Consider the following 15,040-nt stretch of genomic DNA (forward strand, 5'->3'; position numbering starts at 1 on the left):
TGTCGCTTGCCTTTCTGCTTCCCGCGCTGTCCCCGCGTGCAGACTGGTGGGTGCTGGGCGGGAGCTCGGCTGCAGGGCCCGACCCTCATTTGGAAGGAAGGGGCTTAGGAGAAGTTGAAGGCTGCGTGGGGTGGGAGGCTCCGATTCATCACCCTCCTCTCCCTTCCAGCTCACACACAAGCGCGCACACACACCCGCCCTCCCCCCCCCCCCCCCCCGTCCCCCCCCCCACCCCATACCTCTCTGGCTTGATCCGCCTGGACCGCCAGCAGCGCCTTGGGTGCTGGTCCCGGAGCGGCGGGCAGCCTGGGAACGGTGTCCCGGGGCGTGCTCCGGTGGTGGGGAGAGGGGAGGACGGACGGGTGCTCTTGGTAGCGGCGGGTGGGGAGAGATCTGGAGGTGAAAGGGTCGAAGGTTCGGAGGAGTTTGCACATTCGACCCAAGCCTCCCGAGGCAAGGGGCAAGAAAGGCCCTTCTTCTTTGTAAAGAAAAACCTTAAATGAAAAGCAAAAAGAAGATCAAAAAGAGATTTTTCAAGGAGAAGAACAAATAAGACAGACTAAAGGCATGAATGTGTAAAGCGCAGTGAAAAGTTAAACATTTCGTTTTTTCTTGGAGATGGAAAAATCGGAGATGGAGGGGCAAACTGAAGCATACTACCAACTTGGAGGTTGGGGATATTTTTATTTAAGAAAGGACAGGGGAAATGACCCGGTGCCCCCAGTGGCCCCCGGCCCCAGCCGGAGGGGCGCTGGGGCGCAGGCTTGCGCGGCCGGCCGGGCGCGGGGGCGGGCGGCGCGGCGCCGAAGGGGTTAAGGCGCTGAGCGCGGAGCCATCTGGCCGGGTTGGCTGGTTATAACCGCGCAGATTCTGTTCACGGGACTCAGAGTTGAACGCTCCTCTCCCCACCGTAGCAGCTCCGCGCGAGGCCCCCGAGAGAGCCCGGCGCAACTACTTTCTTCCCTCTCCTTTCTCCTTCTCTTTCTGTCCCCTGCTGGGGGCTGGCGGCGGCGGCGGGGTGGGAGAGACTTTGAATGACCGAGCTCGCGTCCACCTTTCTCTTCATGTCGACGTCCCTGGAAACAGTCACACGGATGCCATGGTCACTTCTGCCACGGTAAGCGGAGGCGGGCACGCTGGGCGGGCAGGTTCGGGGCCGGGGACCTGCGCGCAGCCCGGTCCGCACCCCGCCCTCACCCCATCGCGCCGCGCTCCCGCACTCTTCCCCCGCTCGTGCCTTCCCGAAGTTTGCGCCCGGATCTGCCCAGGCCGAGGTGCGATCACAGCCACCCGCCCGCCCCCGCGAACGGACACTCCTCCCCACCTCCTCCCTCCCGTGCCTCGGCTGCTGGAGAAACCGCCCAATATCTGGGAAAGTGATCAGGTTTAAGGGACCGGGATTGGAAATGGGCGGGGGGGGGGGGCGCGGAGGAGAGGGGGAAGGAGGACGACGGAAGGGCAGGAAAGGGCTTCGGAAAACCGCCGGCCCCTCACCAACGCAGCCGTCTACTCCCGCAGAGAAGGCTCCTCGCGCATCCCGTAACAAAAGGGGGTGGCAGTCGTATCCGGGGCGGCGGGGAAGCGAGGGTGCCGCCGCCGTTCCCCGCACGCGCCCCCCGCGCCCCGCTCGCCACCTCGCCAAGCTCTCCGCTCTCCTCCCCCTCCCGGGCCGGGCGGGAGCTGCGGGGGGAGGGGACGCAGAGCTCCGGCCCCCGCGGAGAGTCGCTTCCCAGTTTCGGGAGTCTCAACTCCGTGCGTGGAGTGGCTACCTGCTGGAGTCCCCCTGCCTCCGCTCAAAGCTTTCTCGGAAGCAGCCCCGCACCCCGGGCTCATCCTGGCCGGCGGCCACCCCACCCTGGGTCTCTGCGCAGATGCTGGAGCCGTGCGCGCGGCCCGCGCGTCTGGGTCGCCGCCGGGAGCGGCGGACACGGGGGCCGAGCGGTCCCTGGGGAGCTCCTCGCGGTTCCTCCGGGCCAGCTCTAGGAATCGGAGGTACCGGGAGGCTGGGAGGCCCGGGGCCCGGCGTAGCTAGGTCGGACTTCAGAGGACCCTCAAGGACCCAATTTCTCCGTGGCCCCTGAGCTAGAGCTCGGGGTAGTTGACTCACACTGCCAAGGGAATTTGGAACGCCTGGGAGTTGAAGGTTCGGGAAAGGCGGGCCTGGGGTGGGGGAGGGGACTCTGCTTGTGGCTTTCGGGCGCGAGTGGGTGCGCGGCGAGGAGACGCTGCTTCTTTGGGGGACTTTGGCTGCTGCGTTCCTCAAAGGTACAGCACTGAGACCCCCGAGCCGCACCGGGTGAGGGCTGCTGACTAGTAAGGATCCGTCTCGTTGGATCCGTGGCCGGGGGCTTCCAGGTGGAGGAAACACCGAACTAGACAGCCCGGTCTCGACCTCTGGCGGCGGGCGGCACGTTCAGAGTCTCAGTGCAGGCAGCTGCCTGGACGCAGCCCTAGCGCTGAGCTCGGAGCTGGAGAGCTGGCGACTACACGTCTTGGACTTGTTTATGTGCGCCGAGGAGCAGGGGGCGGGAGCTGGCGGGGGGGAGGGCGGGCTAAAAGGGGGTGGGTGTCACCCCGAGACCCTAGTCGCTTAAGGGCTGTGCTGGGCAAGTGCTCTTTAATGAGGAGATGTCCTCTCCCGCTCTGCAGAACGGAGAGCCAGGGACACATCTAAACCCTCTGCCCCCAATGTCAGGATGGAGAAAGTTGGAACGGGAAGGAACTTTGCAATCGGTTCTGTTTTCCCGGCACTGAGAAGTTCTCCCGTGTCCTCAGCCTGCCCCCCTCCCGCCCCCGACACAAAGAAGGTGGAAGGGTGGGATTCAGGGGATCAAATCCAACCGCCTCTGCCTTGGGCTCAAATGCTCAGACCTGGGTTTGGCGTTGGGAGAGGAGGAGATGAAAAGAAACCAAGCTCTGAACGGTGTTGGGGGAGAGTAGGAAGTCTGCGGGGTTGCAGGAAGGAGCGTGTAGGGCTCTGTGCTGGTGTGGACTGTTTTGTAGCTGGAAGTGGAGGCTGTGGCTCTGTGTGAACGGGTCTGCCGGCCTGAGGAGGGCGATCAGGACCCCTGGGCGCTCTGTTTGGTCAGGGAAAGAGGTTTTTTGGTAAGTGTCTGCATGAGGGTGTGCAAGGGGGACGGCCAGAGTGCGGGAGCGCCCCCTGCTCTGTGGGCAGGTGGAGGTGTGTGTTTCTGAGGCTCTCTAGCATGGGCAGCAGGTGAGAGCATGTGGGAACAGAGGTGTAGCTGATGAGAAATCTGTGCCTGCGAAGGGTGTCGGAGCGGGAGAGGTACGGTGTGTTGCAGCAGATGGCTTGTGCGCGCCTGCACAGACACACGGAGTGGGTGTGGCATGGGAGGGCGCCCGTGTGGGGGACGTGAGTGGAAGGTTAGCCTAGGCGCCTGCGGATTACCGAAGGGATGGGGAGGGAAGATTATCTGCAAAGAGCAGAGTGTGAACTTTATGAGTGAGTGCTAGGAAATTTGGCCAGGAGGGCATTGGGGTACGTGGGGAACAGAAAAGTGTGGGCTCAGACGCATTACAGAGAGATGGGGCATCTGCAGAGAAGGATACTCCCCCCTCCCCCCGCCCCACCCCGGCCCCTCACCAGAGGGGAGGGAATTGGAGAAGGCTTAGGATGAGGGATGTACATTTAAGGGGAAAAGTCCTCTGTGTGTTGGTACCGGCTGGGGATGTGTGCGAGTGAGATCTGAGTGAGTGGAGAAATGTGTTTTGCATGCCAAGTGGCAGGGATGCGCATAGTATTATATTGTATAATGGGTTTCTTATTTAAGAAATAAGAACTGGAATGCCCACTGGACGCTCAGCCCATTGCTGGGTACTGGGGCGTGGCATGGTGCCCTGGAACAATTTCTTCCCAGGGCTCAGCGGACTGCCGCAGTTTTGCCAGGAGAAACGAGGAGAGCTCGGTGCTAGTCGAGGTTTTTTCAAGAACTATAATTCAGTTTCTAGAGATGTTTATGGATCTCGGAGGCCAAAGGGAAGCTGATTTGAAATGTACCTGTGGTTTTGTAAAAAGGGCGCAGAAAGATAGGGGTGATGGGTAGTTTTGTGTGTTGGGAAGGGAGCTGAGGGCTGTTCCTGTTTCTTGTAGGGGGTGTGGGCTGGGAATGGGGGGTGCAGCAAGCCAGGTCAGAATGCAGGTGCGCATACACTAGAGGCTCGAGTTTCTGAGAGCATGGCAGGGACACGGCTTCATACGTGGAGCTGGAGAAGGGGCAAGGCAGTGATCAGGAAGATGCCAGGAAGATGCAGGTTGGGAGTGTTTGTTAATCTTTGATGACTTCTGGGCTGTGAGTTTAAAGCTAACGTGTGTGCGTGCGCGTGCGTGTATGCATGCAGACACGCCGTGGGTCTGGAGTGAAGTGACTGGGGGGAGGCTAGCTTGGAGGACTGGAAGGGTGTGTATGCTGTCTCTAGCTTGGAGGACAGGAAGTGGAATGTATGTTTTTGCAGGAATTCTTTGTGGCCGAGGAAGGATGAAAATCATCTTGGATGCTCAGATGTGTATCAAAGTTTAAAAGGTACAGATAAAAGAAGGGTTGCAGGTTTATTAGGAAGCATTTGGGGAGGGAGGGGCATGTGATGTTGGTTGGGTTCATACCAGCAAGAGCTGGGGAGGTAACTGGGACAGAGCGGGGGAGGGTTATATTTTGGCCACACACACCTGCTGACCAGGAACCTCCTTTATTAGGTCTGTTCGTGTGAGGGCGTATGTTTGGGGGGAAGAAACCTCATCTGTTTGACCCATGACACTTTTGATTTCCTGAAATGATGTCTGTGCCATTTTGAGGTTCTGCCTTATTTGTAGGGGAAATCCATCTGTGTAAGAGTGTTGATAGAGGGTCTGACCCTCGGTCAGAGGATCTTGCGGCGGTATTTCAGAGGATGGCGTGGTGGAGATGGAAGGTTTCCCATTGGGAATGGCTCGGTTCTAGTCCAGTTCTGCCACTTTGGAGCAGGGTGACCTCAGGAAAATTTTTTAATCTCTCTGATCCTCCATTGTTTCTCTGTGTAAAATGGCGTTGTCTGCCATGACTCAATGAGAAGGAAAATTCACTCTGCTTCCCTCCCCTTCAAAGCTTGGTGTGTTTAGGGGTACAAAGCTTTACTCGAAGGTGACGCCAAGTTGAACACAGGCGCTAGCATGGATGTGAACCGTTGTAGAAATGGGTCCTGGACCTCCTTCTCTTTACAGGGCAAGTTGGGAAAACAGTCTGGATGCCCGCTGAGTGTCTACTGCTCACCCGTGGTGCAAACAGAACTTTCTAGAACTGCCTCAGTTTACTCACCCATAAAATGGAGGCAGCCAAGCCTGGATTACTGTTGATGGCAACCTGTTTTCCTAACAGGTCTTTGAACCATTCAGAAGAAAGGCGGTCCACAAATCAATATTAGTAACTATCCGACGCAGACGTTTCCCTTTTCTGCAGGCCACAACGCCTAAAGAAATGTGATTTGAGGACAGAGAAAATAGTCATGTCTTCGGCGTGTTAGAATAAAAGAAGAGCAAAGTCCAGCCAGCCCGGGTTACTACGAGGGTCTGTTTTTCTCTGGGCCACGCGTCCTTGGCAGGCAAGAGCCTGCCCGTGAGAAGAGGGCATGGGCTTTGGGTCTTTGCAGACACCCAATGCAGCAAGTGGGTGCAGCCGCTTCCCCAGAGACAAAAGTGGAGACCAAACAAAAAAGAGGGACCAGGAAACCCACCCAAGCCTCCGAGTCCTCCCAGAAGTCAGCACATGCTGTGAACTGCTGGCTCAGAGTCAGGCTCCCATCCATCCTTGAGTTCAGTGGCCATAAATAGTCAGGCGCTAAGCTATTTCCATGAGGCACTAAACCAATTCTGCTGCTTTTCTTGGCGAGATTGGGCCAATTAAGTTGATTGGAAGAGGTCACTGTTGATGGCTCTCACATTCCCCAGGCGGGACAGGCCAGCAGAGTTTAATTACATAACATTTCCCATCTCCGCAGCTCCCCTCCCAGACAGATCAGATGTGCAGGCCTCCCCCTCCATCCAGGACGGCAAATGCAGCAGGCAGCCCCTGCTTCGAGCTTCTCCAGACTGTTTCCTGAGCAGTTCCAGTACTCCCACCCCAACTGTGAGGAATGTAAATCCAGTGTTGGCGGGGATGAGAGTGGGGAGTCGGGCCGACACAGAAGATCCTTCAAACCCCCCACCCTGCTTCCCAACCCCACCAGCTGCTCTTTAATGAGGCAGTTTCTGGTGGGGGGGGGATGCTGAACTCATGACCCTTGCTAGGGTTTTCCATTTAGTTTTCTTTAAAATTGAGTTTGTTGGAGAAGGACCAAATCTACCGGAGACCAGCCTAAGACCCGTGTGGTGCTGTTGATAAGCTCTGTGGATGCACTTTGTGCGTGGATAGGTGTGTGCAGAGAGAGAGGAGAGCAGGGCTGTGTGTGTGCTGGGGGACACAAGAGCACAGGAGGGGCCCTGGCTGGGCAGGAGGCATTCCTAGAGCTTGTGTTGTGGGCGGCAGGTATATGGGCACCTGGTTCAGACTGGACCGCCGCCGTATTGTGTCTTGAGGAAGAGCCAGCCTGTGGAAGAAATTGGGAGCAGCTTTTTTTCAGACCATTTGTGTTTGGGGATGGAGGATGTGTGAGCTTTTAGGAAGTCTGAGGCCAGTGCAGATAGAACCTCATTCTTGCCTGAGCAGATTTCTATTAAAATCAAGGCTGGGCAAAGGCAGCTTTTCAGAGGACTCATTTTAGAACCTATGAACGCACATGTAGAGGGACCAAGATCTTTAAAGTCTTCTCGTGTTGTTGACAGTTTTCCGTAAGTCAGCCTTTCCTTCTACCTAAAAATACCAAGGGGCTAAGTGTGCACGCACCTCTGGGTGGTGAGGATGCGTTGGCTGTTTCGTGTCCACATCTGCGCCATGGTCCTTCTCAAGCAGTCCTAACTGGGAACCACCAGAGGCTGTCTGTGGCTCTGGGCATCCCTGCAGGACTAACCTCTGCCTGTCCGTGTGGTTTCGCTGGAGAAGGATTTTGACGCGAGCTTTGGTGTGGTCTGTTGTGATTGCTCGCTTTTCAGCAGCGTCTCCAGGAGAGACTTCGGTTGAGCCCCCGGTCTTCTATGGATTTTGTTCAGTCAGAGATTTTTTGAAAGGGTTGAGCTTCTTTCTCATTCAAGACCAGAGCTGTAGGCGTACATGGCAGCTTACTGATCTCAAAAGATCCCAGGCCCAGGTCATCTTCAACAGCCTGGGGCAGCAGAAAGCCTGCTGACTTAGAGGTGGGGCACCAAGCTTGCCCCTGAGTTCTGTCACTAATAGGTTGCTGTTGTGTGACCCTGGATGGTCTCTCCAGGCCCTGACGTACCCATCTGTAAATGAAGACCTTGAACTAGAGAATCTCAAAGTTCCATTCCAACTGCGCCATCTGAGGATTCTCCAGTAGCCCCATCCTCCTACTCGCTCAGCGCTAATATGCTTTGCTTGGAGTGCATCTTGGCACACCCTCAATGAGCTCCTGTTTTTATCTTTGGGGAATGGCTGAGTCAAAGGCAGAAAGGCATGCAAAGAATTTGCCATAGAGTTTTGTTTTTGGCCAAGAATACTCTTGAAGTTGGCTTCGCCTGCAGAGTGTGTACAGAGTTCTAAGGGGTGGGGTTTGGCTTTCTGGTAGACCCGATGCTAGTCATCCAGCTTCCACATGAACGCCTATTAGTGTTTCTGACTAAGAGAAGGACCCCCCTTGAAGATGACTGATGATGATGTTAGTTAATATTTGAGTACTTACTGGGCGCCAGGCATTACTGTAAATATCACATGGTGTTATCCCAGTGCCCCAAATAATCTCTTTTGCAGGTGGGGAGACTGAGGTTATGTGAGGTTAAGGGGGATGTTTACGGGTACACAGCTAGATCTCGATGTGCTGACATTCTAGCCTGAAGCCTGTGACCATCCCAAGTCCATCACCTGCCAATCAGGTTCTGTTTCTGCATTCTGTGATGTCATCCAGATGGGAGATTGCTTGATAGCCCTCTCCAAAGTCTGTCACCCCACAGGGTAACCTGCTCCACCGGAAGGTTCATTTTCACGTGCAAGACAAATGCTGAGGCTTTCTGGCCACCTGCTGGAAAGCATGTGTCAGATCTGTGTTAGCTCCCAACGCCCTCCCCCTTTACTTCCCGTCCTGTTGACAAGGGAATCTGCCCTTCCAGAATGGGGGTGTTGATTTAAGTCACAATTGCCTCCTTGTAAACTCTGTAAGATTGGAGCTGGACGTCTGGTTTTGATGCACTTGCCCACGAGAGGTGGTGGGTCCCAGGGTTCTTGAGTCCTGTGGTGAGGGTTGCACAGAATCAAAGTAAAAGAGAATGGAGAATGTGAGGGCTCTTCAGAATTTGGAAAATGGCTTTCCTTGAAAGGTAGGGAACTCCCTCCATGTATACAGGGGCCATGTATTTCTTGCTGAGAGGTTGAAGGCAGGAGTTGCTACCAAGGACTGGGGTCCCCAGGCTCTGTTTGATGCAGAGCAGAGCAGTTTTAGAGTCTTCCAGCCCTGGCACTTGCTAGCTGCATGCCCTTCTGGGCAATACCAGAAGTAGGGAAGCCAGAGGTGTTCTCGGGTGCATGTTGCCACCATCTCTGAAGCGTGTGACTGAAGGCTCTTGTTTTTTCTCCCTCCACTGACTTTCCCGTCACCACTACCACACATACATCTTCAAAGCAATGAATGAGAATGACTTGGTTCTGTGGCTGGAAAGTATTTGCAATGTGCTAATAAATGGACAGCATTAACCTCATGCCTGTGAAATTGTGGGTGCTCAAAAGATATGTGTTTGCTTTGTTTAAAACAACATTCCATGTGTAGGGTGATGCTTTCCTTCTTTGTAAGAGGACATAGCCCTATTATTATCATTTTTTTTTTTATGATAGACCGGTCTTGCCCTGCCCCCCCTCTGTTTTTAGGTCTGAGCCCCTGGCATTTAAAAATATCCTCCCCCTCTGGCTCCAAACCATCCCTCAGGGAATATAGTTCAAGATCTCAGTCTGGGATTATTTCCATTCTGTGTCTAGCAGATCTACTCCTGATGGATCATGGGGGACATCCATCCCCTGCTTCCACTGGGTCCAAGAGGGAAAGTGCAGCTCTGGAAATCACCTGTTTCCCAATATGTGCGTCCTGTAATTGGGAAGGAGCCCAGCTCTCCTGACACCCAGCGTTTGCTCCCCAAACTGCTCACCTCACCACTCTTTGCAAAGGACTCAAACTAGCCGTGCGACCTTGAGCAAAGCATTCTCCCTCCACGGGCCTCTGTTTCCTCTTCCGGAAAAAGAGGGAATGGGATTCACTGGAAAGTCAAAAGGACCCTGCCAGTTCACATATTCCATGACTCTGCTGCTCCCTGAGCCTCACCGTGGCCCATGCCTGGCATTTCTGGGTATCCCTGCTCCTCTGGAGGACTTATGTGCAGAGATGTGGAGGGGGTGGAGGAGGAAATGAGGTTACATGATGCCAGATAAGTTCTTGAACACATGGAGGAGTACATGTTCATAAAGTGCTGAAGAAGCAAGCTTGCCAGATCGGTGGCAGGTCTTGGATTGGGAGTTGAAAGCACAGGGAAAGGTTTATGTGGGATAAAATTCCCTTTGGGTAGCTGAATTTGGTGAGCGAAATCAGAAGGACCCTGAACTATGAACAGAGATACCAGGCTCCACCCCAAACTGTCCCAGAGTCTCACTGTGCAATTGGGGGAGTCTCTGCTCCATGGAGAGTGAAAGGCTCCTGGCTTAGATGATCCCCCATCAGTAATTTCCTGACTCATCAGGAATTATGGGAATCGAGGGCTAGTAGAAAAGCCTGGATGGATGGATTGATAAGGGGCTTGAATGTAGAGGGCAACGTCCTCTGATTGCAAGAGGGTAGGACTAGCAGAAATATACATCTGTTCTTGAATTTGAGATGGTCACGGAGGGCTTATTCTGTGTGTAAATTGGGCTTAGAAAGCTCTCCCTTCTTCACCAGGGATATTGAAAGCATCCTTCACATCTTTGCTTCACCATTACCTTCTCCTGGAAGCCTCTCTGCATCCTCCAGGGAGCCTGGGGCTCCCTCTCGGTATCCCTGTGTTACACCACCGGGTATTCTGTCTTCTCACTAGAAGATGGGCTCTGCAGAGAAAGGGACCTGGTCTTTTCATCTCTGTGTCCTCAACACCTTGATATGTGTTGGGTGAGTGAATGCATGACAGGTGAGTTATCAGGGAGTCCAGCGGTGAGAGGCTGGGCTCAGAGAAGTGATACTCCTTCCCAAGGGTCCAGAGCCATACGTGTTCTCTGTGTCCCATTTCGGCCTGTCCCGAGGCTGATGTCATGAAGCTCACTGCCGGCCCACTAGGAAAGCCTATTCTTGATCTTTTTAGAGACCCCCTTCTCCCCTGTGTCTTAGTCTGTCAGGTCCTTCTGCAAATGTGGGTTTTGGTCATGGGAAAATTGGGTGTCACTGCACATGAATTAGGGCCACCTATCTCTAGACATTCAGAAAACACATGTTTAAAGATTGTTCATTAAGCATCCTATTGGTGCTGCCAAGTCTCAGGCCCTGTGCTCGATGCTGGAGAAGATGCAGAGATGAACACTGAGCTCTGAGCTCCAGGGTCTAGGAGCTGGTGAGGGCAATGGGCCAGTTCCATCATTGTGCTCTAGGGAGGGGCCGTGTGAGCACGGAAGTTCAAGCACAGGGTTCCTGGATGGAATGTTGTGTGTTGGTGTGAATAATGCTGGGGAATCCTCTGGACCAGTAGCAGGCTGGAGGGTCCGTGAACTGCCTTCACTTTTCCTCATCCCTGAGTTCCTAAGGCCTGACCAAGCCTCTTGTGAAGGATGCTCAGAGCCCGTTGTGATGGGAGCCATTGGCTCTTCCCAGAGAGAGTTTGGGAAAGGGGCGTGATGTACAGGTGTTAGGTCTGGGCGGACGTGTAGGTGTGTGTGTGCTTTCCAGAAGTAGCCCTGCTCTTGGCTGTAGTCAGCCCAAAGGGGGGAGGTGCGTCTGCCCGAGGCTTTTAAGCGCTGCTTCTCCCCGCTGCACTGTGTGTTGTGTCTGTGACCACTCCTGACACAGGGACAGACTGCCATCTACTGTCCACTCTTGTCCTCTATGAGTCCCTCCTGCTCAGTGAGCTCCTCGGCATTTTTTTCACATCCTGTTTTTAATGGGTCCAGATACCAGCAGAAAGAGAATAGACATCAGGTCCTTGTTAAGTAACTTCGTTGGAATTTGGAAGGGGGCCTTTAAAAAACATAACACATCTGTTAGATGTTTTTCTTATCTGCTTAATGAAAGTGTTATTTGAAGGGGGCCTCGTGCCTCTCTTGACTCTTCTTAATTACCATGCTGGGTACCCGGGTACCGTGTAGAGTGCAAAGACCAAGAAGGCTCAGTCCTGTCTTCAAGAGCCTTGCAGTTGGAAGTCGGGACAGACCTGCAAGGAAATAGACCATAGGATGTGGCAAGATATGTTTGGTATGTGGCAGGTGAGTGGCAGGGACCCCAGAGGCTTTGGGGGTTTGGGGAAGGAGGAGTCCTTGTAGACAGAGTGATTGGGAAAGACAAGTATGGGCAGCTTGACTGGGTCTGCTTTTAGCAGCCCCAGGGTTTGGTGAGCACCTCCTAAAATCGCTGTGTGGTATTGTGGAACAGGCTCTGAGCTGGGAGTTCGGGGACCTAGAAGGTCCCTGTGACCCAGGGGGGCTGGTTTCAACGTCCTAGGGCCCATCCATCCCTGACCCGGCATCGCATCCCACATCTGCATGCAGAGGGAGGTGGTTCCTTGTTTCCATCTTGTCAAGGACCAGTAGAGCCGGAGTCCCTCTTGCATCCACTGCAGGGAGGGCATCTCAAGGTGTGTCCTGTCCTGACAACCCCACACACGGTGGGAGGGAGGGAATGTCCCCAGAGTAACCTCAGGTGCTGTACAGCTATGAGGAGGTGTCTGCCTGCTGCTTCTCTCCGTATCTCCCCCTGGACCTTCCTTCCAAAATACATATGCATAGTGCTTGAGTCGAGGATAGTTTTTCCAAAAGGAACTGCATTAGTATCCTAGTGTAGATTATAGCTCAGGTCTAGGATGCCTTCATGGTCGAATTCATTCTACCATTGCTTTTGTGGAGCTTTTTAAAAAAGTATCTAAGACTTTTGATGACTGGGGATTAAAATGGGGGAAACGTTGCTTTTCATAACTCACTCCCATTCTTTCTTTTTCTCTTTCTTTCTTAGCATTTAAATGACCATCAAGGAAACCTTCAGTGTATTTATTCCATGTACTTGTCTTATGGTGCATGTGTATGTGTGTGTGTGTGTGTGTGTGAGAGAGAGAGAGAGAGAAAGAGAGAGAGAGGGAGGGGAAAAGAGAGAGAAGAAGAAAGAGAGACAGCAAGAACAAGAGAGAAAGCTATTGTAGACTGTGGTCTATTAGCGAGTCTAGGAAATGAAGTTGAATTGGAGTTGGGTTACTGGTAGAGAGACCTCAGATTGTCACTCTAAACCTCTGACATTTCCCTTTTACTTTTTGGCTCTTGTACGAATCAGGAATGTCTCTTCCCAGTCCCCCTTCCGTGTTTACATCTCCTTTTGGGGCTGCTGTATTAAGTTACCGTCTGTCTGCAGAAAGTCTCCTGAATTCTTGGGGGACCTCTCAACAGAGGCACAGTCAAGGATGGAGCCATAAGAGAAGGTCTGATTTTTTACTATGAGGGGGAACTAAACCCTTTTACTAAAAGGGTTAGGGGTTGTTTATCATGTGTTTTCCTGTGGCACAGTGATGTCTGTGACTCCTGCCTAAAGAGAGAGAGCGAGCAGAGGCTGGGACAGAGATGGAAAGGGAAATTCTTCCAAGAGCAGCCAATGTGGAGGGAGAGACTCAGTTCCCAGCAGTTTTGTGGGAGGTTTTCTGATGGCCTGTGACGTGATTTGTAATCGTGGGTGAAAGTAGGAGGAGATGGGGGGAAGAGAGTTCCAGGTGAAGGTGCAGATGGAAAGAGGGTCCCAGGTGAGGGAAACCGGGGGTAAAAGAACCGAAAGCCGCCCAGGTTGTGGTTCACGGGGAGCCGTGTGGGGTGATGTGTCCAGGGAGATGGGAGGAAGGAGGGCCCACACTGATCCCCCTCCCAACCTCAAGGGCAGCAGGAGCCAGTGGAGATGGCACAGGGGAGGGTACAGTCAGTCTTTTGTTTTAAAAAAAGATCACTCTGGGGCTTCCCTGGTGGCGCAGTGGTTGAGAGTCCGCCTGCTGATGCAGGGGACGTGGGTTCCTGCCCCGGTCCGGGAAGATCCCACATGCCGCGGAGCGGCTGGGCCCATGAGCCATGGCCACTGGGCCTGCACGTCCGGAGCCTGTGCTCTGTAACGGGAGGGGCCACAACAGTGAGAGGCCCACGTACCGCAAAAAAAAAAAAAAAAAAAAGATCACTCTGGTTCAGTATGGGAGGTGGCTTTTCTGAAATAGTTGTTCAATGGGAAAAAGACTGTTGGTTGGATGGATGGAAGAATGAATTAATGAGCGAATAAATGAATGAAATGCAGGGGGGACTTGATCAAGCCAGACTTGGTCACTGGTTACTCTGACCAGTGCTGGCTCCAGGGGAGATGAAGGACAGGACAGGCTGGGGGGATAGGTGACAGGTCATGGATTAGCGTGGCTCTGGCTGTAGGGAAACAGGGACCAGCATAGCAACAATGCTGAGAGATCAGTTGGCCGTGGGAGGATCTCCCAACCTGTTTGAATTTTCTATACATTTCCATCCAAACTTGATTTCATTCCGGATCAAAAATGAAAGTGGCTTTTGGAGTTGTACCCCAGAAAATTTAAAGCTGTGATGGTGACTTTCTCCAGAGGGGGCTGCTTGCTCACAGACCTTTTCATCGGCTCAAAGTGGGATGTGGATAGATGGTGAGTTTTCTGAGGCATCAGGCGGGTCCCAGATTCTGGGCATCAGATCCATCTATTGATGATTCCTATGGATTGTGTGTGTTTGTGTGTGTGTGTGTGTGTGTGTGTGTGTGTGTGTATGTGTGTATTTCAAAGTCTCCTGAAAATTACCAAATTCCACAGACCCTCTTTTGCTTGTAGTGGATCCCTATAGAGCGTCACTTGCAAGGTCACGTAGGTTAGCACAGATAAGAAGAGTGTGTGTGACAGTGACCTAGACAGACACCTGGCATGCCCTCCAGCGACTTGGCCTGGTAGAATGCAGGAATCCCCCTTGGTGGAGGCAAGGGAACCAAAGAGAACATTCTGTGTCATCTCGAAGGTCTCTGCTCAACAAAGACCTCACTGCGGAAACCCCCTCTGCACTGTCCCTGCCCCTCTGTGGCTTTGCCGTGGCATCTGTCCCATTCAGTGAGGTCCCCATAAACCCATCATAAGTTGAAAATATTGTTGGTCGAAAATGCATTGAATACACCTCACCTAGCAAACATCGCAGCTTAGCCCCGCCTACCTGAAATGTGCTCAGAACACTTCCATCAGCCTGCAGGGGAGCAGAATTCTCTCACACAAAGCCTGCTTTATAATAAAGTGTCGAATATCTCATGTAATGCATTGAATACTGTACCGCAAGTGAAAAACCGAATGGCCATCTGGGCACAGAATGGCTGAAAGCGTATCGTGATTGCGGGCGGCATCACGAGAGAGGCTCTACGCACACAGCCAGGCCAGGGAAAACGATCAAAGTTCGAGATCCGCCAAGTACGGTTTCTACTGAACGCGTATCACTTTCACATCATCGTAGAGTCCAGGAAGTCTAACTGTCATGAGGCGGGGGCTGTCGGCCCTTGCTCTGAGGGCTGCTCTGAGCTGAATCTCCTTCTCCCTACTCATCCGGCCTCTGCCTCGGAAAGTGGAGACCAGGAAGGCAGATCACAGGTGCTCAGCAGATTCCTAGGTGCAGCTCAACTCCGTCTCCTGAAGGCGGTGTTGAGGGTGAGGGCAGGGAGCAGGGCAGAGAGAGAGGGACAGAGACCAGTATTCCTAGGGCCTGAATGCTGT

General features: G+C 53.4%; 1 protein-coding gene and 1 long non-coding RNA gene across 2 annotated transcripts in view; one reads left to right on the plus strand and one right to left on the minus strand.

The window, feature by feature from the left end:
- Positions 1 to 664: 664 nt before the first annotated feature.
- LOC113612870 (uncharacterized) lies at positions 665 to 2,040 on the minus strand. Its single transcript, XR_003430002.1, has 2 exons — positions 1,770 to 2,040; positions 665 to 1,076 (listed from the first exon to the last, which is right to left on the minus strand). It is a non-coding gene; the product is annotated as an uncharacterized LOC113612870 (long non-coding RNA).
- Positions 892 to 15,040, plus strand: part of NTF3 (neurotrophin 3) — a 65,330-nt gene continuing 51,181 nt past the window's right edge. The window contains exon 1 of the mRNA XM_027093112.1: positions 892 to 1,117. Coding sequence (XP_026948913.1) covers positions 1,100 to 1,117 — 18 coding nt within the window. The 5' untranslated portion in view covers positions 892 to 1,099. The remainder of the gene's footprint in view (positions 1,118 to 15,040) is intronic.

This window comes from Aethalodelphis obliquidens, unplaced genomic scaffold (assembly GCF_003676395.1).
Source record: "Aethalodelphis obliquidens isolate GAN/ISIS:26980383/991018 unplaced genomic scaffold, ASM367639v1 scaffold83, whole genome shotgun sequence".
NCBI classification, from domain to species: domain Eukaryota; kingdom Metazoa; phylum Chordata; class Mammalia; order Artiodactyla; family Delphinidae; genus Aethalodelphis; species Aethalodelphis obliquidens.